The 25,816-nt window shown below is 43.4% G+C and overlaps 1 protein-coding gene across 2 annotated transcripts in view; it reads right to left on the bottom strand.

The window, feature by feature from the left end:
• The window catches only part of pigl (phosphatidylinositol glycan anchor biosynthesis, class L), a 78,132-nt gene that overhangs the window by 50,058 nt on the left and 2,258 nt on the right, over positions 1–25,816 (bottom strand). For both annotated transcript variants that reach the window (XM_060912590.1, XM_060912591.1), the window contains exon 2: positions 24,909–25,008. In XM_060912590.1, the coding sequence (XP_060768573.1) occupies positions 24,909–25,008 (100 nt within the window). The remainder of the gene's footprint in view (positions 1–24,908; positions 25,009–25,816) is intronic.

The raw sequence follows: 25,816 nt of genomic DNA, 5'->3' as shown, positions 1-25,816 counted from the left end.
ATTACCTCAATTGATGAAACTTTTAGAAACATTTGGACACCTATCAGGATATAAAATAAATGTTGCAAAGACACAGATATTAGCACTTAACTATAGCCCACCTAAAGAGATCCAAGAATTATTTAAACTTGACTGGAAACGTAAGGGAATTGAATATTTGGGGGTCACAATCATGAAAGGATTATCTAAACTATATAAATCAAACTATGGTAAGATAAATCAGGAAATACAAAAAGATATTGAAAGATGGTCCACATTAACACTGGATCTAAGCTCACGAATCCAGATAATCAAGACGAATGTTTTGCCAAGGCTTTTATACCTGTTCCAATCCTTACCAGTAGAGGTCCCACAGTCTCAGTTTATGAGCTGGAATAGAATAATTTCAAGGTTTGTTTGGGGTGGAAAAAGGCCTAGAATAAGATTGGAGACTCTCCAGCTGCCAAAAGAAGAAGGTGGGATGGGACTTCCCAATCTGAAAGCATACTACTATGCAGCCCAGCTGAGGTATATGGTTGGATGGTGCAAACCAGATTACACTGCAAAGTGGAAAGAGTTGGAAACACAGCTTGGAGAATACCCAGTACAGAGTATTATAGGAGATGAAGACACATACAAGGTGATTAAAAACCAAATAAACCCAATAACGAAGTTTACACTAAAATTATGGTTCAGCATAATAAAAAAATACAAGATTCAAAAAGATGCTAATTCATTAAAATGGATAGCATATGATAGCAAATTCAAACCAGCTAGATATGATAAAGGGTTTAAGTGGTGGACAACCAAGGGAATCACAGCGTGGTGTGTGCTAGTGAAGAACGGGCAGCTGGAGAGTTTCCAAAATATGAAGGAAAAATTTGATTTGGATAAACAGGAATTCTATAGGTACCTACAACTTAGAGATTACTTTCTGAAAGAGATCAGGATGAACCCCTCCGGAGAAGTGCATGGTGTGATCCAACTCGTAATCAATATATACAAAGAAAACAAAATTAGAATTGTTTCCGGGTTATATAAAAAATTAATATCAAATAAGCACTCAACCAAATACATAAAAGAAAAATGGGAATCAGAATTTAAGATAAAAATCACAGAAGAAGAGTGGTTAAAGATGTGGAAGATACACCACACATCCACCAATTCACGGATCTGGAGGGAGTTCTCCTGGAAAAATCTGGTACGTTTTTTTATCTCACCCAAAGTCAAGAGTAAACAGGTGAACAAAAATATGCCTTGTTGGAGAGGCTGTGGAGTAATGAATGTGGATCACTCGCACGTTTTCTGGAAATGTGATAAAATCAGATTGTTTTGGAAAATGGTACATGATGCATTGTTGCAAATTCTTGGATATAAGATTCCAATGACTTGTACAGTATTGTATTTGTGTAACCTATGTGAAGAAAATATTAGACCGAAAGATAGATACCTGGTAAAAATATTACTAACAGCAGCTAAGAAAGCCATCACGAAGAAATGGGGAAGGGAAGACACCCCCACTCAAGATCAATGGACTCACCTGGTTGAGGAAATATACATAATGGAAAAAATGATACACCGCCTGAGGCTACAGGAAGCCCAATTCAAAGAGAAATGGAAGAGATGGACAATATTTATCACTGAACAACGACAAAACTAAAAAACTTGATTAAGGAAAAGAAAAAAGAATATGGACAGATTATACGTAAAGAGACTCCCATTTGTTATATTTCTGAACGTGTTCTTACTTGTTGTAATTTATTATTGAGTTGTTCCTCCTTTGTAAAGAAAATTTTCAATAAAAATTAAAGTGAAAAAAAAAAAAAAAAAAAAAAGAACAAACCTTTCGATAAAAGTCTCTCTTCACAAATAAAGAAGAAAATACCGTAATTCTAACAACTGCAGCACACTAGATTGTTGGTTTTATTAAGTATGTAATTTTATTTTTTTCGCGGTCCAGTTTTCACCAAATCCTGCGCTCTGATTGGCTGGCGAGCGGGTCCATATCCTACGATACGGACCCCAGTTACGGACCTCTGGCGACTCGCTCGTTCACAACAACAACAACAAACAAAGTAGCATTTTTTATCAACATTTATCTTTTTTTAAATAAGATTTATTTATAAGACTATCAAAAATCTTATAAATGTTTGCCAGCATTTCTCAGGAGAATAGTATTAATTTTACATCATGGACAGCGATAACGACAGTCTTCACAGCGAAAGCAAGTTTTACTACCCTGAGGAAGAAGAAATAAAACATTTCATGAGAAAGCTAAAAACGTGTAACTTGCTAACGCCGAGCAAAAACCTGACTGAATCCTGAATGACTAAATTTTCTATAAATAGGGGACTACATAGGCGGCAAAATGTGGTTTTTTTCCTGCCATGGAAGTGTACTTGTATACTGAGGAGGAAGCCATTTGCATTACAGCCGTGAATGAGGATTCAAAATGGCGTCTCGCCTCAGCTCGGTTTTCCCTTTCATGCGCTCTCGTTTTCTGTTAGAATTTGTTAAAGAAAAAAATAAATATATTATTTACCAGCTTAAGGTCGGTCCTTATGGTGAAATACCGTGACCTCGGCCCAGAGGGCCTCGCTCAGTACTTTCAAGACCTCGGTCACGGTATTTCACGACACGGACCGACCTTAAGCTGGTAAATAACACACACAAACATCCATCCATCCATCTATCTATATGCATATTTAATTACAGTGGGGAAAATAAGTATTTGATACACTGCTGATTTTGCAAGTTTTCCCACTTACAAAGAATGGGGAGATCTGTAATTTTTATCGTGGGTACACTAAGGGCCCGTTTACACGAGGACGCTGTCGGGTAAAAACGACTAAATATTTTATCGGAAGTGCCTTTCGTCTACACGGGGACGGCGTTTCCGAGGCTGAAAAACGGAAAAAATTGAAAACGCCTTCCAGAGTGGATAAGTTAAAAACAGCCCCCGTTGCATATCCGTCTAAACTACCCAATACGTGAAACTCTGCTCGGATCTGCTCACGTCGGGTACGCGTTTACGTCATACATATGTCATATACTGTACATGCCATCCCGGGAAGTAAGAAAGTAAGTAAAAAAGTAAGAGCATGTCTGATTACATCGATCCAACGGACCTTCAAGCTGCTCTGGAAGCTTTAATAAACGTCCAGGAGTCCTTCGAACATCTATACCGAATCTGCACATATACTGTTAATGAACAGAGGCGGGTATAGTATGCGCTTACTTTTTTACTTACCATAGCCAGAGTAGTCAAAGTTTTCGCGATGCAGATGTGCAGATCAGACAAGACGGAAGACGTTGCGCATGCGTGCAGACATAGCAGAGGTCTTTCACAGCACCACCTAGCCGCCTGGCATGCACATCCAGTTGAATTCCACACATTTATGCGTCACCGTATAGACGCAGATTTCCTCCTTGAAAACGGTCGTGTAGATGCGGAAAAAAGTGAGAACGAAAACGGACTTTTGCGTTTTTGTTTCAGACCGTCCCCGTGTAAAGTGGGCCTAACTGTGAGAGACAGAATCAAAAAAAAAATCCAGAAAATCACATTGTATGATTTTTAAATAATTAATTTGCATTTTATTGCATGAAATAAGTATTTGATCACCTACCAACCAGCAAGAATTCTGGCTCTCACAGACCTGTTAGTTCTTTAAGAAGCCCTCCTATTCTCCACTCATGCCCCTTTTCCACCAAAGCAGTTCCAGGGCTGGTTCGGGGCCAGTGCTTAGTTTGGAACCGGGTTTTCTGTTTCCACTGACAAAGAACTGGCTCTGGGGCCAGAAAAACCGGTTCCAGGCTAGCACCAACTCTCTGTTGGGCCAGAGGAAAGAACCGCTTACGTCAGCGGGGGGGGGGGGATTGTTAAGACCAACAACAACAAGACCGCGAAAGATCGCCATTTTTAAGCGACGAGAAGCTGCAGCTGTACAAACGCGAAGTCATCCATTATTATTGATGTTGCTGTTTCTGTGTTGTTTTTGCTTCGATATTCGCGCCAAGGTTTATGCAAACGTAGTGATGTAACTGACGTATACAGCGATGTAATGATGTGGCTTCCCTTAGCACCGCGAGCTATGGAAAAGCGAACTGGTTCTCAGCTGGCTCACAAGTTGAACGAGTTATGAACCAGCACCAGCACTGGCCCCGAACCAGCCCTGGAACTGATTTGGTGGAAAAGGGGTATCATTACCTGTATTAACTGCACCTGTTTGAACTTGTTACCTGTATAAAAGACACCTGTCCACACAATCAATCAATCAGACTCCAACCTCTCCACCATGGGCAAGACCAAAGAGCTGTCTAAGGACAACAGGGACAAAATTGTAGTCCTGCACAAGGCTGGGATGGGCTACAGGACAATAGGCAAGCAGCTTGGTGAGAAGGCAACAACTCTTGGCGCAATTATTAGAAAATGGAAGAAACTCAAGATGACTGTCAATCTCCCTTGGTCTGGGGCTCCATGCAAGATCTCGCCTCGTGGGGTATCAATGATCATGAGAAAGGTGAGGGATCAGCCCAGAACTACACGGGAGGACCTGGTCAATGACCTGAAGAGAGCTGGGACCACAGTCTCAAAGATTACCATTAGTAACACACTATACCGTCATGGATTAAAATCCTGCAGCACGCCCAAGGTCCCCCTGCTCAAGCCAGCACATGTCCAGGCCCGTCTGAAGTTTGCCAATGACCATCTGAATGATCCAGAGGAGGCATGGGAGAAGGTCATGTGGTCAGATGAGATCAAAATAGAGTTTTTTGGTATAAACTCCACTCGCCATGTTTGGAGGAAGAAGGAGGATGAGTACAACCCCAAGACCACCATTCCAACCGTGAAGCATGGGGGTGGGAAACATCATACTTTGGGGGTGCTTTTCTGCAAAGGGGACAGGATCGATTTACCGGTCGATCTACGTTCCGATTCTCACCTATGGTCATGAGCTTTGGGTAATGACCGAAAGAACAAGATCGCGGATATAAGCGGCCGAAATGAGTTTTCTTCGCAGGGTGGCTGGGCGCTCCCTTAGAGATAGGGTGAGAAGCACAGTCACTCGGGAGGGGCTTGGAGTAGAGCCGCTGCTCCTCCACATCGAGAGGAATCAGCTGAGGTGGCTCAGGCATCTCTTTCGGATGCCTCCTGGACGCCTCCCTGGGGAGGTGTTCCAGGCATGTCCCCCCGGGAGGAGGCCCCGGGGAAGACCCAGGACACGCTGGAGGGACTATGTCTCTCGGTTGGCCTGGGAACGCCTCGGTGTTCTTCCCGAGGAGCTGGCCGAGATGTCTGGGGAAAGGGAAGTTTGGGCTTCCACACTCAGACTGCTGCTTCCGCGACCCGGCCCCGGATAAGCAGAAGACGACGAGACGAGACGAGGGACAGGACGACTGCACCGTATGGAGGGGAGGATGGATGGGGCCATGTTTTGCGAGATTTTGGGCAACAACCTCCTTCCCTCAGTAAGAGCATTGAAGATGGGTCGTGGCTGGGTCTTCCAACATGACAATGACCCAAAACACATAGCCAGGGCATCTAAGGAGTGGCTCCGTAAGAAGCATTTCAAGGTCCTGGAGTGGCCTAGCCAGTCTCTGGACCTGAACCCAATAGAAAATATTTGGAGGGAGCTGAAACTCCGTGTTGCCCAGCGACAGCCCCGAAACCTGAAAGATCTGGAGAAGATCTGTACGGAGGAGTGGGCCAAAATCCCTGCTGCAGTGTGCGCAAACCTGATCAACAACTACAGGAAACGTCTGACCTCTGTAATTGTAAACAAAGGTTTCTGTACCAAATATAAAGTTCTGTTTTTCTATTGTATCAAATACTTACTTCATGCAATAAAATGCAAATTAATTATTTTTAAAAAATCATACAGTGTGATTTTCTGGGTTTTTTTTTTTTAGATTCTGTCTCTCACAGTTGAAGTGTACCTACGATAAAAATTACAGACTTCTGCATTCTTTGTAACTGGGAAAACTTGCAAAATCGGCAGTGTATCAAATACTTATTTTCCAAACTGTACATGAAGTTTCATTTGCTGAAATAAAAAAAAAACAAAAAACGTTCCAATGCAAAAAAAAAAAAAAAAAAAAGATAAATATATCAACCATCATCTTGCCTTACACATTACATTCAGCAAAAACGATACCCAATCTGTATTTGTTTTATACTTCATATTAAATCAGAATCTACAAATGAAGCTTTTAGCTCTGGTAAAAATGCACTATACTGCAAAACAAACAAAAACTTTGGTACTGCAGTAGAAACATGATTGTGTGATTACTGTATGATTAATGTTTATGAAGAAAAAAAATCCTTTCCAAATGTTTTAGACAGAAAATTGGAGCACGAAAGAAAAAAAGATCCATCTTGTTGTCTTGTGGTGAGCTTTTGGCAGGGAGTGCGTTTCCCGTGCCGTCTGGCGATCGCATTAAGCAGCTCTTCTCTCAGCCCTGTGTTCTACCTCTGACTTCCCGCCAATAAATCAGACAGAATTTATTTTCCACCCAACGTATAATTAAACACAGAGGTGGCGAACTCGGTATGCTATTAGTTTACTCTCTCCTTTTTTTGCAAATGTGTCACTGAAATTTGGACTTCTGGTGTGGATCAGAAATGTTCCCTCGAGACTAGAGTACATGATAATCCAGCTGTCATGGCACTTACATAACACACTTCGGTAATAAACAATGGGCCGAATTCATTTAGGGAATTTAGAATAAGCAAATTAAACAAACTGAATGCTGATGCTTTGAGTTAAATGTTCAGCTGGTGGACAGAAAAAAACTGAAATTACCTTATCTTATAAAGCACAGATGAATGCGTGATGAATAAAACACTTGGAGGTGTGCTGGTATATGATATTAATCAACAACAGGGTGATAGGATGAAGGCTCGTATGAAACGGAGCTCCTGTTACCACCTGGAAGTTGATTCGTTTTTATCACGGCATGTCCTGAAGTGTTTTATTCATTAAAAAAAAAGCAAAGCAGTTTCCCAACAATTAGCTTTTTAAAAAAAATAAATAATAAATTATATATATATAAAAATGTGTTCTGTCTGTCCGTCCGTCTGGTCGCATTTTCGTTTCCAGGCCATATCTTTAAAACTACTGAAGATATCTTCATGAAACTTTGTATACACATCAAGCACCATGTGAACCGGTGCCTTTTGCGATTTTGGATTTTTGAAAAAAAAAAATTTTTACATAAAAAAATTGATTTTCACTTAGTTTCTAAGAGCAGTGTTCGTTTCCGGAGCATATATCCAAAACTATTCATGATACGGATTTGAAACTTGGTGTACATGTTAACAAGGTGATGTAGACGTGCCTTTTCATACTAAGAAATTTGAGAAATTTTCATTTTTCATGTTTCCATGGAAACAGTTTCAGACTTAGTCTCTCAGGTTAGTCTTAGGGGTGGGTTTTGTTTCCGGAGCAGAACTTGAAAACTATGAGTGGTATGGTCTTGAAAGTTGGTATACATGTTAACAAGGTGATGTATACGTGCCTTTTGATACTAAGAAATGTGAGAAATTTGAATTTTTAGCTCAGCTGGACCAAAGGTCTGGTGGGTTTATGCCATGGGCTGCTGAGGTCAGTGTAAAGAGGTAGGGTTGGGTTCCTGCAGCAGAACTTGAAAAATATGACAAATAATATCTTGAAACTTGGTATATAGTTGGTATATAGGGCGGAGGATATAGATGACCTCTGTCTGCTTGTTATAAATTTATTCAAGTTTACTGTTACATTTAATTTTTTGGAAATATCTGTGAAACAAAGTGAGTAAAACTTGCGTTATAACGCTCTGACACTGGAGAGTCCATCCATAAATGTTAAATAAACATCTCCTTCCAGAAAGCTTCCACATCGACCATATGAACGTTTATATGTTTTTTTTTTTAACCTGCTTATTATTACTAGGCTTAAATCACACGGAGTATCGTTACTATGGCGACGGTACCGTATTCGAACGCGTGCGTTAATATAAACTTGTGCTTTGCCTTGCAGCAGGAACTACTGTCAGAGCTGCTGTTGTAGAAAATTAATCAAAACCTTTCAACCAATCAGATTTGAGAATTCAACAGCACTGAACAACAAAACAGAAGAACCTCCAAGGATCTGAAATAGGCGTCAAACTATTTCAGCCAAGACAGGAGCAACAGGAAGTGTGGTGTAACAAGGACACATGATACAACAAACTTCCTCAAGGAACCTCAGCTCCTTCTGTCCTGAGAAAGAAAGAAAAAAACAACAACTGGGGGAAGGAATAGAGATGGGGGGGGGGGGGGGGGGGGGGTACAAGAACAAGAACTCCGTGCTCATGTTTTCCCAGCAGACAGGTGGGCTGAACACACAGACAGCATCTGCACTCCACCTCCATGAATAATACAGACAGACAAGAGAGAGAATATAGAGAGGTCATCTTGGTACATGCGGTTGGGATGGGGAGCAAAGGATTACCCAGAATGCACTGCAGCACACAGGCTGTCAGTATAGCGGAGGTGGAGCAGGAGAGATGGAAGCAGGCAAACCATGTGACCTGAAACTGCAGCATTGCTTCCAGTCTGTGTGTGTGTAAGCATATTAGAGAGGCACCGATTAAGCTTGAGGGCTGGTTTAATACTACACACTCACTAGACCTCTCTGTGACCTCTCCTGAGCCCAAATAATCTGGCTGGATTAACACACACACAATCTATACTACTAAAGGAAGGCTGTCTGTTCACCTGTGCAAATCGACACGGCTGGACGCACATACTCCATACTTTGCACATGGATTGGTGAACCCCCCCCCAAGAGGCCCAAGACAACATATTCGATTTTGCAAAACATGGGATTAGTGCTAATCCAGCACATGATTCATTTCCCATAGGCTACATGCTCGCGCTAACACACTGCGTGCAGCCTCAGCGGTGAATCCTCTCCCCCACTCGGCTGAGAGTTCTGATCGTATAGGACCTTGCAATCAGCGCTCCTCGCCGGAGACTTCCGCTGGGCCGAGTCTAGGTCTCTGAGGAGATATGGGGAACGATTTACGTCATTTTGACAAAACACAGTGAAAACATATATTTCGCATGTGTCCACTCGACTCTCCACTCAGCCCTTCAGAGGAAACCAGGTTCACGGGCAATAGTAGCTCACGGAGATTGAGATTGGTGTGAAACTTGCATAGGGTTCTTTCGTGTTTAATATACAGTGTCTCATCTCATCTCATTATCTCTAGCCGCTTTATCCTTCTACAGGGTCGCAGGCAAGCTGGAGCCTATCCCAGCTGACTACGGGCGAAAGGCGGGGTACACCCTGGACAAGTCGCCAGGTCATCACAGGGCTGACACATAGACACAGACAACCATTCACACTCACATTCACACCTACGGTCAATTTAGAGTCACCAGTTAACCTAACCTGCATGTCTTTGGACTGTGGGGGAAACCGGAGCACCCGGAGGAAACCCACGCGGACACGGGGAGAACATGCAAACTCCACACAGAAAGGCCCTCGCCGGCCCCGGGGCTCGAACCCAGGACCTTCTTGCTGTGAGGCGACAGCGCTAACCACTACACCACCGTGCCGCCCCCAATATACAGTGTAACAAATTAAAAGAAAAACCCTCCTTGTACTGAACCACCAGAACATGTTCAATGGTGTAGATTCAAACTTCTTCAAATGTAAAGCATCAAGTACCCAAGGAAAATTAGATGGCGAAACTTGCCATTTAGTCAATAAATCATCCATGGAGGCCCCACCTCACAGGCCTTAAAGGATGTGCTGCTAACATCTTGGTACCAGATCCCACAACACACCTTCAGAGGTCTTCTGGAGTCCATGCTTCGACAGATCAGGGCTGTTTTGGCAGCGCAAGGGGGACCTATACACTATTAGGCGTAGTGCCAAGTGAAAGGTGTTTGAGTTCATATACAATGAGTGACCCAGTTAAGCCTCACTGTTTAATCTCTCACACACACACTCGCTCAAACTTCTTGGAAAACTCCCGGATTCTGCGTATTACCACTGGGTTTATCCAAACTAGACCCCAGACACATCGCCAGCCAAATTCCCAGCTTACAGTATATTAAGTACATTCATATCACAATGCTGCTGAATTCTCAAATCTGATTGGTCAGAAAATGATCATTCATTTTGATATCACCATGGCTCGAAGTAATAGTATCAGTATAAAGCGTTTCGATGTGGATATCTTTCAGGAAAGAGGTGTTCGCTTTGGTTTCTCTAGAACATGACGACAAGCTGCATTTCCTGCTAATTCCCATCCACCAGCCAGCCAGGTGAGGGCGAAGGCTAACACGTGCTTCCATCAGATATGCGAAGCCAACAAACCACATCCTTTCGAACTGCTGCTCATGCTGCACTACAGGGCAGCGTGACACACTCATGGGTGCAAGTATAAAATTTTCAAAAACCTGAAAAGTCTGACAAGGTCAGACGTGCATGGTGCAGTCATGCAGGGGGGGGTTACAAAGGGAGGTGAGCCCCCCTTAGGGCTTGAAAAAAAAATTAAATTACAAGTTAAAATGGTTGTCTCTCATGCAGTCATTTATAATATTAATAGTTATATGATTTGCATATTCACATCAAATGATTAATACATTTCATCAATTCATCTGAAATAAATATTTCAAGTACAAGGCTTGATATTTCAAAACATCTAGCAACTACTAATTTAAATGTTGAAACAACCATTTTTAATATGCTTTTGCTGTGATACCTTTTTTACAATATATACACTGGAATAGCTGTGTTGATTTGGTCGAACAACGTGCTACGTGTGTGAAACATGATATCGCACATGTATAACACCGTGAAACAACGGGCTAGTCAGGACCGCTCTTCGGTGAGCGGCGTATAAATTGAATGAGGTATGTGGCGAAGATGAGATGAAAAGATTTGTCTCGTGCAGAGACTGTACCGCGGTAACCTGGTAATACGCTGAGAGTAGAGCCAATGATTTTCCATTTCAAAATCTGGCTTTTTCCGTTTCGGACAATGAAAAATTCCGTTTCACAATTTCAGTTCAAAATTGTTCTGTTTGGCTCCAATTTAGTAATTCTGGCTGGCATAATTTTACTTGGGTTTCAAAGTATTGCATCTCTAGACACAAATGGTCCTTTGCATGATGAAGTCATTCATGAAAAAAAATATATAATAAAACAATTACACTGATAGGAAGCTGATAAATTGCATTAATAAAAAAAAATTAAAGTGGGATCACAGATTGAGACAACTCAAAATATTTTACTTGACATACTGATAACAGATAAATCAAGAAACTAGGATCACCGTTAACTAAAAACCCATCTCATATATAATATGCAATAAAATAGCATCTCAATACAATATTGAGAGTACTGATAAATTAATAGGGATAAATTAATATTCATTAATACTTACTGAGCCTGTAATGACAATACTCATAACTGACTGTTTAAAATTATTACCCTATATCCATCTTTTTTAGTACACCACAAACTCGTGAAACAATGTTTCCTAACAAAACACAGAACGCACTCCCAAACAGGCCACAACGCACTCCCACACAGGCCACAACGCACTCCCACACAGGCCACAACGCACTCCCACACAGGCCACAACGCACTCCCACACAGGCCACAACGCACTCCCACACAGGCGCTCCCACACAGGCACTCCCACACAGGCACTCCCAAACCAGGCTAGAACGCACTCCCAAACCAGGCTAGAACGCACTCCCAAACCAGGCTAGAACGCACTCCCAAACCAGGCTAGAACGCACTCCCAAACCAGGCTAGAACGCACTCCCAAACCAGGCTAGAACGCACTCCCAAACCAGGCTAGAACGCACTCCCAAACCAGGCTAGAACGCACTCCCAAACCAGGCTAGAACGCACTCCCAAACCAGGCTAGAACGCACTCCCAAACCAGGCTAGAACGCACTCCCAAACCAGGCTAGAACGCACTCCCAAACCAGGCTAGAACGCACTCCCAAACCAGGCTAGAACGCACTCCCAAACCAGGCTAGAACGCACTCCCAAACCAGGCTAGAACGCACTCCCAAACCAGGCTAGAACGCACTCCCAAACCAGGCTAGAACGCACTCCCAAACCAGGCTAGAACGCACTCCCAAACCAGGCTAGAAAGCACTCCCAAACCAGGCTAGAACGCACTCCCAAACCAGGCTAGAACGCACTCCCAAACCAGGCTAGAACGCACTCCCAAACAGGCTAGAACGCACTCCCAAACAGGCTAGAACGCACTCCCAAACCAGGCTAGAACGCACTCCCAAACCAGGCTAGAACGCACTCCCAAACCAGGCTAGAACGCACTCCCAAACCAGGCTAGAACGCACTCCCAAACCAGGCTAGAACGCACTCCCAAACCAGGCTAGAACGCACTCCCAAACCAGGCTAGAACGCACTCCCAAACAGACTAGAACGCACTCCCAAACCAGGCTAGAACGCACTCCCAAACAGGCTAGAACGCACTCCCAAACAGGCTAGAACGCACTCCCAAACAGACTAGAACGCACTCCCAAACAGACTAGAACGCACTCCCAAACAGACTAGAACGCACTCCCAAACAGACTAGAACGCACTCCCAAACAGACTAGAACGCACTCCCAAACAGACTAGAATAGTTTAACTTTGATTGTAATGAGAGTCCTGAATATTCCTTGCAGATCAGTCATTGCGCGCTCTCAGAGTTCCTAGAAACGCTGCTCGATATCGCCATTATGATAGAGCATCATACGTTGCTTAGTGTTGGTCTCCGTGAGACTGAATCTTCTGTCATTTAGAAGATGTTTATACATGGAAAAGGAGCGCTCAACGTCCACACTCGCCACTGGCAACCATATGGCATCCTTGGCCACCAGATGCATTCGTTTCTTTTTCGCGGTCGCCATTCTGGTTGCGACGCGGGGAGCGAATCTGTAAACAAGCAGCTCATTGGCTGGCTAAGTGTGTCACAAACCAATCACAATCACCGACAAAGCTGCCTTGACCGGAAAGGCTTGTCTGCTTGGGCGTTAGCGGCGGTTACGCAGAAGCCTTCTGCGGCAGTTACACTTTGACACGCGAGCAATGTTTCACTATAAAAATTCCATAATTTCCGTCCGTTTTCCGCGATCGCGGAAAATCATTGGCCCTATGAGAGTGAGACAGTGAGAGGGCCACTCCCCCCCCGAAAATCTTAACGGATTTACACGATTTGGAAAAATGACTTTTTCAGAACTGAAAAAACCGGAGCTTCCGGCACATGCTGGAAAACTTGCACCCATGCACACTCGGACGAAAACGCTATCTACCTTCTGCATGAGATCACAGACGTCCATGATTGGCTAGTGTCACACTGGTTGACAGGGGAGAGTGTATATTACCGCTTCCACCCTTAATTTTGCCCTCTTGGTTGTGGCATTCAAAATTGCAGTCTCACTTCATTTTTTTTTTTTTTTGCCTTTTTCACATTCAAGAAAGAGAAATAAAGAGAGGCTGGTTAGGGAATAACTGTTTTTATTCTATCCACATTCACTGGAGATGAGCAATCACGCACTCCGATTGGCTACTCTACTACTAGGCTATCAGCTCATATACCATGAGTAGAGAAAAACAAAATGGTGGCACATGTTGCTGAACCAACCGAGGACAAAATAAAAACTCTACTTGAAAACAGAACCCCAAAAATTATCAAGTATTTAAAAGAAACAGAAATAGCTAAAAGAATATTAGTTTTTTCCTCCCAGTATCACCTGTTCCACACTCCAGCCCAGTCAGTGGCGGTAATGCACCTTTAAGTTGGTTTGCCAACTGCCAAAAAAACCCTAAAGAAGAAGAAGAAAACCACCAAAAATACAAAAAGCAACAAAACATGGAATAAAAAGTATTTGATGGTAAGAACGTATCCATTTTAAATTTTTCACAAATTGCTATTGTCATTTTGATGGTGGGCGGCACGGTGGTGTAGTGGTTAGCGCTGTCGCCTCACAGCAAGAAGGTCCTGGGTTCGAGGCCCGGGGCCGGCGAGGGCCTTTCTGTGCGGAGTTTGCATGTTCTCCCCGTGTCCGCGTGGGTTTCCTCCGGGTGCTCCGGTTTCCCCCACAGTCCAAAGACATGCAGGTTAGGTTAACTGGTGACTCTAAATTGACCGTAGGTGTGAATGTGAGTGTGAATGGTTGTCTGTGTCTATGTGTCAGCCCTGTGATGACCTGGCGACTTGTCCAGGGTGTACCCCGCCTTTCGCCCATAGTCAGCTGGGATAGGCTCCAGCTTGCCTGCGACCCTGTAGAAGGATAAAGCGGCTAGAGATAATGAGATTAGATTTTGATGGTCTGTTTACATTCTAAGTGGAAATAATTTTGTCTGACATTTTGTATAAGGTTTTTATTTATCGAGTTTGCAAAAATTTTTTTTAAAAAATGCTCTGTTTCTCAAAATCCACTGAATGTGAATAGAATAAAACAGTTATTCCACTCTACGCGCCTCGTCGGCTATCACCTCATGTACGACTCGACTCATCTCATCATCTGTAGCCGCTTTATCCTGTTCTACAGGGTCGCAGGCAAGCTGGAGCCTATCCCAGCTGACTACGGGCGAAAGGCGGGGTACACCCTGGACAAGTCGCCAGGTCATCACAGGGCTGACACATAGACACAGACAACCATTCACACTCACATTCACACCTACGGTCAATTTAGAGTCACCAGTTAACCTAACCTGCATGTCTTTGGACTGTGGGGGAAACCGGAGCACCCGGAGGAAACCCACGTGGACAACATGCAAACTCCATACAGAAAGGCCCTCGCCAGCCACGGGGCCCGAACCCGGACCTTCTTGCTGTGAGGCGACGGCGCTAACCACTACACCACTGTGCTGCCCCATGTACGACTCGATTTTGTGAAATAACTGCTAAATAGATGCTCCAACATGGTTACTAGATATTACATACACATGTTGATGTCGGGATACTATTAAGTGAAAGCAGAATCCAGAATGAAACCAAAAGAGGAAACTGGAAATATGTTCGTTTTCAGCAATAAAATTCTGCTAAACTGGAACCAGGAACTGCTGCGATCAAAGACTTGGATTCAATATCGTTTTCATTGCCATGACAATTATTTCATTATTAAAATAAGACTTGAGGGTTGAAGGTTTTTTGAAGATTATTACTGAAACATTTGCAACGGTGAATGAACAAAAAGAGGAACTACTTTGCTTGTTTACCATGAGTTTGGAAACTCCTACATCTGGTGCTGCAATGGTTTGGATTTCAAATTTGTGGAAATGCAGGCTGTTTTTTTAAAAAAAAGTGCACTAATTCCCTGAATCAGCACAGCATTGTCGTTCTGGTGGTGGAAAAAAGGGTGTGTGTCGGCCATAGTACGGTTTCCTCAAACAGTTTGTTGGCAGTGCTGGTTTAACAGCTCTGGGGTTTGAATCTGTGAGCTTTGAACTAGAAATTACCCTGATGTTGCTGTGTTCGAGAGCTAAGAACGTATGCTCCATTTTCCCTGATTTTCCTGTATTAACTTGGAGTGTTATTGCTGTTATTGCCTGGGGTTAGGGTGGACTTTGGCTGGTGGAAAAAACAGTTCCAGTGGTTGAGGTTTTATGTTGTGAATTCCAAATCCCAGCTCGGCCAGAATGCCAATTTTGGGTTCTTGAGCAATGTGTTTGACCCTCAAGTGCTCAAATGTGCATTGCCTTGTTTGTAAGCTTCTGGATAAAAGTGCCTGGAGAAAAAAAAATAATCCATCCATCCATTATCCATAACCGCTTATCCTGTGCAGGGTCGCGGGAGAAAAAAAAACAATGTACGGAGGAAATGTAGAACATGATAGAATTTGTATGTTACGTTCTGGATTGTTTCTCATCAGTGACCGTGGAAGTTCTTTCAGCAACGCTTGAGGTGAAGGATGAAACGCTCATTTGGTACATGGCGGTTTGGCGGATGAGGCGCTGCATTTTGTGGAAAGGGCTCTGCCAAAAAACTACAGCCACACACCAAAACTCCTCACATACTGATGACCAAGAACTTTTTTTTTCCCCCTGATGTTTTTTTTTTTTTTTATAATAGTTAAAAGCAGTTGTTCTGCAAGTACTCTGTAATCCAGGTGTTCGCTGTTCTCCGTGTATTTCCGATATATGCTTAATGAAGTGTTAGGCCTTCCAGAAGAGACAGCACAGGAGCTTTCACTCACAGCTGCGAGACTTGCGAGCTCACACACACACACACACACACACACACACACACACACACACAGCTGCTTTATATAATTGCTTCCATAGCACAATTCTTGGCAGGATGTCAGGTGATATATTCTTAGAACATCTCACTCTGATCTGAAGAGATCCAACCATTTCTAGTGACAGACTGTAAATTAAAAAGGTATTCAGAAGGTCATGAGGAAACGCAAACAAAATGTGATTCCTTCAAAGTCGAATGTCTAAATTTGGGCCGGCGTATCTGATGTTCATTTTATGGTTCATTCTTATCAGATACCTGAAATATCCATAAATGCCACAAAAACCGTTTCGCATTATAGCGCAGTTCTGCTCCAGGGAAAACGAAGTTTCTGAGTAGTCAAGAAGTCGGACACGTATTCTAACAAATCGGATGCGTCTGGTTCATCCAGGATCATTTCACTTTTCCATTTCCATCAGATTTATCATCCCAAGCGATCGGCTCTCTTTCTCAACACAGCTTGGTGCATAGAAACCCTAACCTTGGTTAATAAACCTGCTGGGTCTCTTTAAAGCAGCAGCTGGTGATCTGGGCCTCTGTTTCAGCCTCTGATTTTAAAATCTGAGCCATGGCCAGAACATGATGACATCCCTGTTCGAACAGATTTGCAAAGGAGGATTTGTCCACTCATTCCTGTGCGTCTAAGGAACAAGGACGACATGAAAAAGAAGCTTAGAGTAGTCTGTATTTTAATGCTTAGGAAGACTAGGGTATAATTTCTGGTTCAGTGAAATTACAGGATAAATTGTTAGTCTGAAAAAAATAAAAATACAGTGTCAGGCAGCGTTGTAGTCGAGTCACTAAACCTCGAGGCCGAGTCCAGTCTCGAGTCCTCAGTATTCAAGTCCGAGTCAAGTCCAAGTCATTAAAGAAAATTTCGAGACGAGTCCACCACTGATCAGAGTCGAGTCCGAGAACAAGACTCCAACCGCACCATTTGACGGTCGCTGTTTTAGCGACATTAACATTAGTTTGTTCCTGAACATGACGTATGAACAGGTGAATGTGCTTCTCTTTCTATTCTCTCAGAGATGGTTGGGAGACGGATGTAAGTGCAGAAGGTGTGTTTATTAATACAAGTGAAGACAGGTAAACAATCCAGAACGGCAGGCAAAATCGTAAAACGGTGAAACGGCCGATAGGTCAAGCGAGGTACAAACAGGCTATCGTAGACTCGGCAGAATCAAAGACAAGAAACAGGAAATCAGGGATCAGGAAACCAAACAAGGAAATAAGGCCTGGTAATGTGTCAGCAATGCAACTCAATACTCCGCAAAGTAAGTGTGTTTTCACAGTTTTTATATCGGAGTGCTGATTGCGCCTTAATCCTGTGCAGGCGCGAGTCGTTTACGGCGTGCGCGTGAGAGTCCGCTTGGCACGCGTGCTGTCCGGAGCGCGCCCGAGAGTCTATCTGATGCACACGCCAAGGCGCGCAGGTGTGACACTCTTGCACGAAATTAGTTCAAAAATTAATGTAGATATAAACATCTTATGCCAAATTATTATGGCATGTTACAAAAAAATCCGAGTCCTCGTTTCCAATTTACAAGTCCTAATGCAGTTAACGCACAAGCCCGAGTTATCAGTGCTCAAGTCCAAGTCAAGTCACAAGCCCTTAAAATTAAGGCACGAGTCGGACTTGAGTCCGAGTCCCGGACTCAAGTACTACAAGCCTGGTGTCAGGACATATAGGAGTTCACTCCTTGAAGTTAATGTGAACAAAAAAAGTTTATATCCCACTGTTTGGAGCTTGAACGATGCCCTGGGGATCTGCTCTCTTCTGAGATCTGATAGTCACGACTTCTACAACTTCTCCTCTGAGACACTTCGTGCTTAATGGTTGCAGTGACAGAGGGGGCTAATACATCAGCCCAGCTGCTCTAAAGCTCTGTTATGGTCCAAAAAGATGGCCTTGATTTGTAGCCTGACCACTGTTTGCTCTTTTGGTAGCCAGGGGAGAAGGGGAGGGTTTGTGCCCAGCATGGTAGGCCTTTAATGGCTCCGCTTGCTGGGACTGAGATCCTGCGGGGGTTGGGCTCACCATTTGAGCTTCACTGTTTATTCACAGAACGCAGAAGGAACGTCGTGAGCACCGCGAGCAGATTCGGCTTTATTGTCAGCGCTGAAAGCTGATGAATGAGGAAATACTTGATTAGCTTAATGGGGCAGTTTTGAGGTTCACGTATTGTAAATTTTATGGTGAATGCCGAACTCATTCGAGTATCACATTTCCACTGATGGGAACGCACGTCTATTATTTCTGAAACATTTCAGATGTCAGAGCTCAGAGACGTAATGTTGGCTTGAAGAGTTCGGTCAGTTAATATGAGTTAAAACAAAATCTGATCCCTCAGTTCACCCATTTTATTACCTCCATCAGAATCGCAAACGATCAGCGCTCTTTCTCCACGCAGCTTGGATTCGATTGGAAAATACTTCAAATCTGATCCAATTGCGTTTCAGGCCAGTATTTCCCCTGAAATCAAAACTCTAATAGCACCTACAGACTGAGATTTCAGCAATCATATGCTGTCGAAGGCCAGCTAAACTGGGCTTTTAAGATATCAAACCAACAGTTGCATAAAATCACTAATTCACAACCCATTCAAGATTTCTGCCATTTGCAGTTCCTTAAACACTTGGCTCACGTTTGCCAAATGGAAAATGACGCGCTATAGAAACAAACATTGTTTGATAAACACACGTCAAACAAGACATGGAGAAAAGTGGAAGACCCATTGGTAGCAAATCAGCAACAGGTGCGGAAGACAACGATGGACAAAATGAACCTTGAGTATCTATTGGAACATCGTTTTCCAATGGCATGCCCCAAGGCCAATCGCGTGCCATGTGGGAAGAAATGATGATGTTTATTGAAAGTCACACTGTGCGACATCAATCAAATAAATTTGGGTACAACATCAAGTTTGCTGTATGGAAAATGTAACACCCATTGAATCGTAGGCTATGACCAAGTCAATACACAAGAATAAAACATCATCAGCGTGGGTCATTCATCTGTGCCGCTATAGGGGTATACAATAAAGCTATGCAAGAATTTTTTTTGCCAGTGGTGCACTGACCAGTGCGTCATTTTGTGCTATTGGTTGGTTAGTAGACATAAGTCATAGCATCAGTCACATTGTGAGATCATTGTCAGAAATTTAGGATGACATCCAGCGGTCTCAAAAGTAGCCGGTCACCGGCGGCAAATCGCCGGCTATGGCTTGTTATGCCGCCGGCTATTGTCAGTCGAGTCACAAAATTTAATATTAAATATTTCTGACAGCAAAAAAAAGTTGTGAACGTAAATTACATCCACTATGTCATGTATGTCCGTTGCCGCGTCAACTGTGTTTACATCCTCGACACGAGTGCAGCCATTACTGCCGCCTGTGTTGCCAGATTGCGCGTTTTCCCGCCCAATTTGGGCGGTTTTAAGTGCATTTTGGCGGGTTTTGAACATATTTTGGGCTGTAAAACGTCAGCAGTATCTGGCAACATATTTTTTTACTTAATACAAGAAATTAATGGATGCCAACGTTTTTGCCAAAATGGTATTTTATTTTCCATTGTTTAGGCAGCTTCAGCATCATACTGTGAGATTCTGTTCAAATTGTTTTTTTTTCTTCTATGAAGCCTGAGCCATTTATTTTATTAGTTTATAATTATTGTTTAATTTAGTCTTCAGGAGAGACTGCCTGCACACAGTACTAGTATTAATAGTTTTTTTTTCTTACATGAAAGCTGAGGCATTTATATTCTATTTTAAGGTAACTTCATGTTGTGCTGTGAGGTTCTATGCACTTTAACTTTTGAACCAACAGGTGCATTTGGATAAGTAAAGCCTATTTTTCTGCATTTTTGTAGTCCTGGTAATCTTTTATATTGGTAAAGTTGTTTATAGGACCATTTCTCAGTGTCTGTTTTTTTAATCAATAGTTTTTCAGTAATAACTTAATATTTAACATATCACTCAATTTTAAACAACCCCTGCGCCTCCCCCATAGTCTCCAAAATTTCTGTGGGAAACACTGGCGTGCGTAACAACGCTAATCAAGCTTAAGCTAGACGACCCGCCTCAAATACCCGTCCCGGGTAAATGTTATCCCAATTTTAGATGGCCTGTTCCAAACCATCCCGCCCCATGAAAAATTCGTACTTGCATGCATATCTATCTATCTATCTATCTATCTATCTATCTATCTATCTATCTATCTATCTATCTATCTATCTATCTCTGCACGTTTTGCGTGCATTATGTCTGCCGCTGGCAGACATTTTACCATTTTGCACCCTGCTGTAAATTATTTGTACCCTGCTATTCTCCCAAACTTTAAAGCCCCTGGACATCAGAATTGTATAGCGCAAGCTGGCCTAGTGGTTAGCGTGTCTACCTCTCAACCAGAGGGAATCGCGAGTTCTATTGGCAGTCGGGTCATACCAAAGATCATTAGGCCATCCTTAAAAAAAAATCTGTTTCCTGTCCACCGGGTGAGCAAAAAAAATTTCAGTTGGGAGGGAGGGAGGGATTTTTTTTTTAATATATGGATGGATAAGAAATCGCAATGCTGTGTTTTCTTTTTCTTTCAGTACTTTTTTATTACAAAAGCAGACACATTTAATAAAATATCACAGTTTAATCAACTGAAACTTGTACAAAAACTTTAAGTTAGCATTTTAAATGCTGACTGCAACATTTGCAAAACTTTTACAAAAGGTACTTAAAATGTCCGACACACGGACTTTTTGTAGTTCTAAATCGAGCGTTAGGCCGAGTTCGGATGAAATTACACTATTAAAATGATCACTGAATGATTTGTTTTTCTGAGTCTTTACTATTTTGTTGTTCGCTAGAATACCATTTTGCGATTTCACACTTAAGCAAATGTTTGAAAACTCCAGATCTCCTCCCTTCATGGTGGCTGCCATTTTTTTGTGCTGCACGGCGCATGCGCAGAGCTGATTCAATTCTGTATTCTGCGCGGAATGCAGGGCTTTCCACAAGTAGTCTGGCTAACGCAACTTCAAAGTTCTGCGAGCACTGTTAAGTTCGCAACAGCCCCCCGTGTTGCGTCACACTTAGGATGGGCGGGCCCAGGCTATTCCACAAGCGCCGGCTGCCGGCCACACAATTAAGTCCAGCTGGCTACTTTAATATCTTATTTTTGTAGTCCACAGGCTCTAAATATTAATTTTCGATTTTAATAAAATTAAATGTTTTTCTAACGGACTGACAATAATGTCAAACTGAACCGCACTCATTTAAGTTGTGATTCGCGCTGTTTGTACCGATAATAACCACAAATTCCCCGCCGACTTCGTTGATCAAGGGAGAGGAACTCATCCGAGGCCCTGACATGCGGTGTGTGTGAGCGCGCGCACTCGGCGGAGGCAGTAGTGCGTCGGGGCTGTCGGAGGGAACAGAAGCAGAGATGACGCTTATTTTGCCTCCGGTAAACCAGTCTTCTCTCGTTCAATTACGTGCTGGCATCAAAAGACGCTGTTGGTTGTAAATGAACCCAAACTGAGTGGTTGGAGTGTATTTTCATACACAAATGGAGAAATGTTCGCTGAGTGTTTGTGTAGCCCCACTGCAGACCGTTGTCGTTGTTAATTCATAGCATGCTCAGCTGCGTGAATGTGTCATGCACCGAAAATAAGAGATTTACAAGCCAGGAACGCCTCATGACGCAATACGCAAGAAAAGAAAGAAGATTTACTGCCATTTTACTTTGTATTTGAGTAAAGTGAATAAATAAATGGTCTGTGGAAAATACATTTAATCCTGGGAACTGCGTGCACAGGAGTTTATTTTGTGTTTACTCTCCCCCCCGGCTACTTATTTGTCATGGCTGGCTAGTATGAGCCTTAGTAGAAAGCCCTGGGAATGCGTAAATGTCAAGTTCGATTTTAGATTTACGAACCTGAAAAAAATGTCGAAAAACCGGCGTTAAAAAAAAAAAAATTTCAACCGCACAAACAGCACTCACCCGGCTGGTGGACCGGAAACAGAACATTTTTTAATAAATGGCCTCATCAAAACTGTACCTACTGCCATCTAGCAAGGCACGCTGCGAACAAGGAGTCAAACTTTTGCGGGTACCAGAAGACTAGCCCCCCCCACTGTAACCCTAGCTATATATAATAGGTGAGAGGCCAATGGCTACTGAAACAGAGATCGGCACCGTACCCCTGTGCCTCAAGAGCTGAGTAGTACTGGGACGGGAGACTGCCTGGGAAGACCAGATCCTGTTGCGGGAGGACTCAGAATTGTATCCCAGGCTATCATTGGTTGCAAGACGGTGACAACAATCATATTTGAACCTCTCTCACAGTGTGATGAATGACCATCCATTTTGGAACCACGATTCAAGATATTGCCAAGTTTCTTTCACATCCGTCTGGGAAAGCCCAAAATCACCAACATGAGACAGATCTGTACATCCTTTTTGTTGCATAGAATAAAATTGCATGCTAGCAACAAGTATTAAAGGTGCATTAAGTAAGATTAGTCTCCCCCCCCCAAGATCCATCCATTATCTGTAGCCGCTTATCCTGTCCTACAGGGTCACAGGCAAGCTGGAGCCTATCCCAGCTGACTATGGGCGAGAGGCAGGGTACACCCTGGACAAGTCACCAGGTCATCACAGGGCTGACACATAGACACAGACAACCATTCACAGACCGTAGGGGAAACCGGAGCACTCGGAGGAAACCCACGTGGACACAGAGAGAACATGCAAACTCCACACAGAAAGGCCCTCGTCAGCCGCTGGGCTCGAACCCAGGACCTTCTTGCTGTGAGGCGACAGTGCTAACCCCTACACCACCGTGCCGCCCCCTCAAGATCATAAAAATTAAACTGGTAAGTGGGTTCAACATTTGAATGTTGATGAAGTTCCATCCCCAAGATCTTAGGTGGCCCATATAGAGTGTATAAAATGACTTCCAGGAGCACATCCAAACACAAACAAGCATTCCTGAAAGGATGTCAGTTTTCCAAATCGGTTTTCTCAGTGACTTCATAAACTTTTCTCAGGCCACAGCTTAACGCATAGATTAAAAATCAATCATGTTCTACATGCAGCAGGGTTTTTTCTAGAAAAATTTAGTATGAGGGCGCTCACCATGGTGAGGGAGCGAAGCGGGGGGGGGGGGAGGAGATGGTGCCGGTTGTCCATCCCCCCCCTCCGCCGTGCGAAGCCTTTGAAAAATTGAGGCTCCAATGGGACATTCTGAGGCTATCTGAGAGGGAAATTGTAACAAATTGTCTGTCAACATTGAAAAAGAAAGAAGTAATCATCTTCTGTCCCGGACAGTCTTTGGCTTTCTTCCATTTCGTGCCGCGGGATGACATCTTTAAATGCCCAAGTGTCAACAAAAACAACTCGCGAACTACTTCTGTCAAAAGCTCCCGCGCCGGTGGGTGAAGGGTCATTCAGTCTCGAGAAATCTCGCTCTACAAGTCAGCTGACCTTGTATGTAACCCATGTCAAATCTCGCGAGAGCAGCCGCGACAAGTAAACAACTAAACAACATGGCGCCTCAGTCTGGAAAACGCCAATTCGGATTGTTTTTGCACCGTCTGGCGGTGTATCTGCTATGATTGGAATATTTTTGGAGTAATTATAACGTATTTGATGATCAGACACATTGTCACGTGGTGTTGCTGGGATGTTTTCACGGAGAAAAGATCGTTGTGAGAAAGATTGCATGTTGTGCAGTAGCATATAAGTGCATGGCCCAAGTGTGACTTGGGGTTCAATCGGCATTTCGGTAAGAGGGCGCACGCCGAGAGTAAGAGGGCGCAGCGCCCCTGTTCCCCGGTTTAGACGAAAGCCTGTACAGTATATTATTTCTACATGCAAGTTTAAAAAAAAAAAAACAACTATTGCACCTTTAATGGAATGAATGGAAATTTAATATGCACTATACCATCCATCCATCCATTATCTGTAGCTGCTTATCCTGTCCTACAGGGTCGCAGGCAAGCTGGAGCCTATCCCAGCTGACTACGGGCGAAAGGCGGGGTACACCCTGGACAAGTCGCCAGGTCATCACAGGGCTGACACATAGACACAGACAACCATTCACACTCACATTCACACCTACGCTCAATTTAGAGTCACCAGTTAACCTAACCTGCATGTCTTTGGACTGTGGAGGAAACCGGAGCACCCGGAGGAAACCCACACGGACATGGGGAGAACATGGAAACTCCACACAGAAAGGCCCTCACCGGCCACGGGCCTCGAACCCGGACCTTCTTGCTGTGAGGCGACAGTGCTAACCACTACACCATTCAGTAAAAAAACATTATGTGATAATGTAAAACAAACAAAAAGAATTATTGATATTACGTCAGATCTTGCCACTGTATTGCTGGAAAACAATCAAATACATTTTGGTTCGTTCCGCTGATGATATTTTCCTTATATTTTCTTCAAACAAATTTCACTTCACTAAAATTGGCATGAAGTGAAAGTCTACAAGAACTGCAAATGCATTTCTTTCACATCCTGATTCCTCACCTCTTCAGCGAATTTGCCTTCTGTTCAATTTTATTCAAGATCTGACCATTGTTTTAACATCTCCTAGGGTCACTTGAAAAAAAAAAAAAAGTGTCAATGCTACAGCTAAACCATGCATGTTAGCACCTCAGGAGAATGTTGTTGCTCTTACATGTTGTCGATAATTGTGACTCGGTTAGCTGGAATTCCCAAAACTGCACAGCTGCCTAGCAGTTCCTCTTTACGCTGGGCCCCTTGATTGTAGTAATTCCCTAAATATGACAGACATATGGAGATAACGTCATTCCTGTGTTACATAATACATCCTTAGTGCAATGAAATCATATTGTAATGCACTCAGCTGCTACTTTTGTTAATCGAGTACGCTTATGTCGTCGCTTTGCAGCTGTAAAATTGCTGCGCGAGTGCAGCATGAGTGCTGTATAGTAAATGCTGAAATGATTATAGTATCAAGTTCCCACTGTTTATTTCTCAGTGCAAAGGGAACATGTTCGGGACCATATGTTATTCAGGTGGTGGACTGATCTCAGTACAGCACTGACACTGAAGGCCAATTTATGCTGACAACCCAGTCCTCGCAGATGGCGTCTGCGTAGCCCCCCCCACCGTCGCAGACGCTCTGCGCGCACCTCCCAAAAATTGTGACCACCGCAGAAGCCTCGCAGACAGCGTCGCAGACAAGAGGGCTCTGATTGGTCCACTCTACATCCGCTGTACACGCACTTCCGCTTCCCTACTTTCCCGGTTTGGTTTGTTTTCACGACCGCCATTTTTAAAAACACGAGCGAAGATGGAGCAGCACGAAGAGCGGTTGATCGAGGAAGTGAGGAAGTACGTACATCTATACGACTCCAGTTCTAGTCATTATAAGTAACCGGAGGATAAACACTCCACTAACCACACCCACCAACTACTCCTAGCGATTTCGCGCCCCCTTGCGTTGTGGCGGTGAATAACATCGCGCACGCCTATTACTCCCCGCTCAACGATAAATTACAACTGTCTGCGAAAAGCTATCTGCGAAAGCCTTGTCACAAGAGCATGCAGAGGCCTTGAGGC

Source organism: Neoarius graeffei, chromosome 28 (assembly GCF_027579695.1).
Source record: "Neoarius graeffei isolate fNeoGra1 chromosome 28, fNeoGra1.pri, whole genome shotgun sequence".
Lineage (NCBI taxonomy): Eukaryota > Metazoa > Chordata > Actinopteri > Siluriformes > Ariidae > Neoarius > Neoarius graeffei.
The sequence above is the reverse complement of the archived record's forward strand: the minus strand, read 5'-3'. Positions and strand labels throughout refer to the sequence as shown.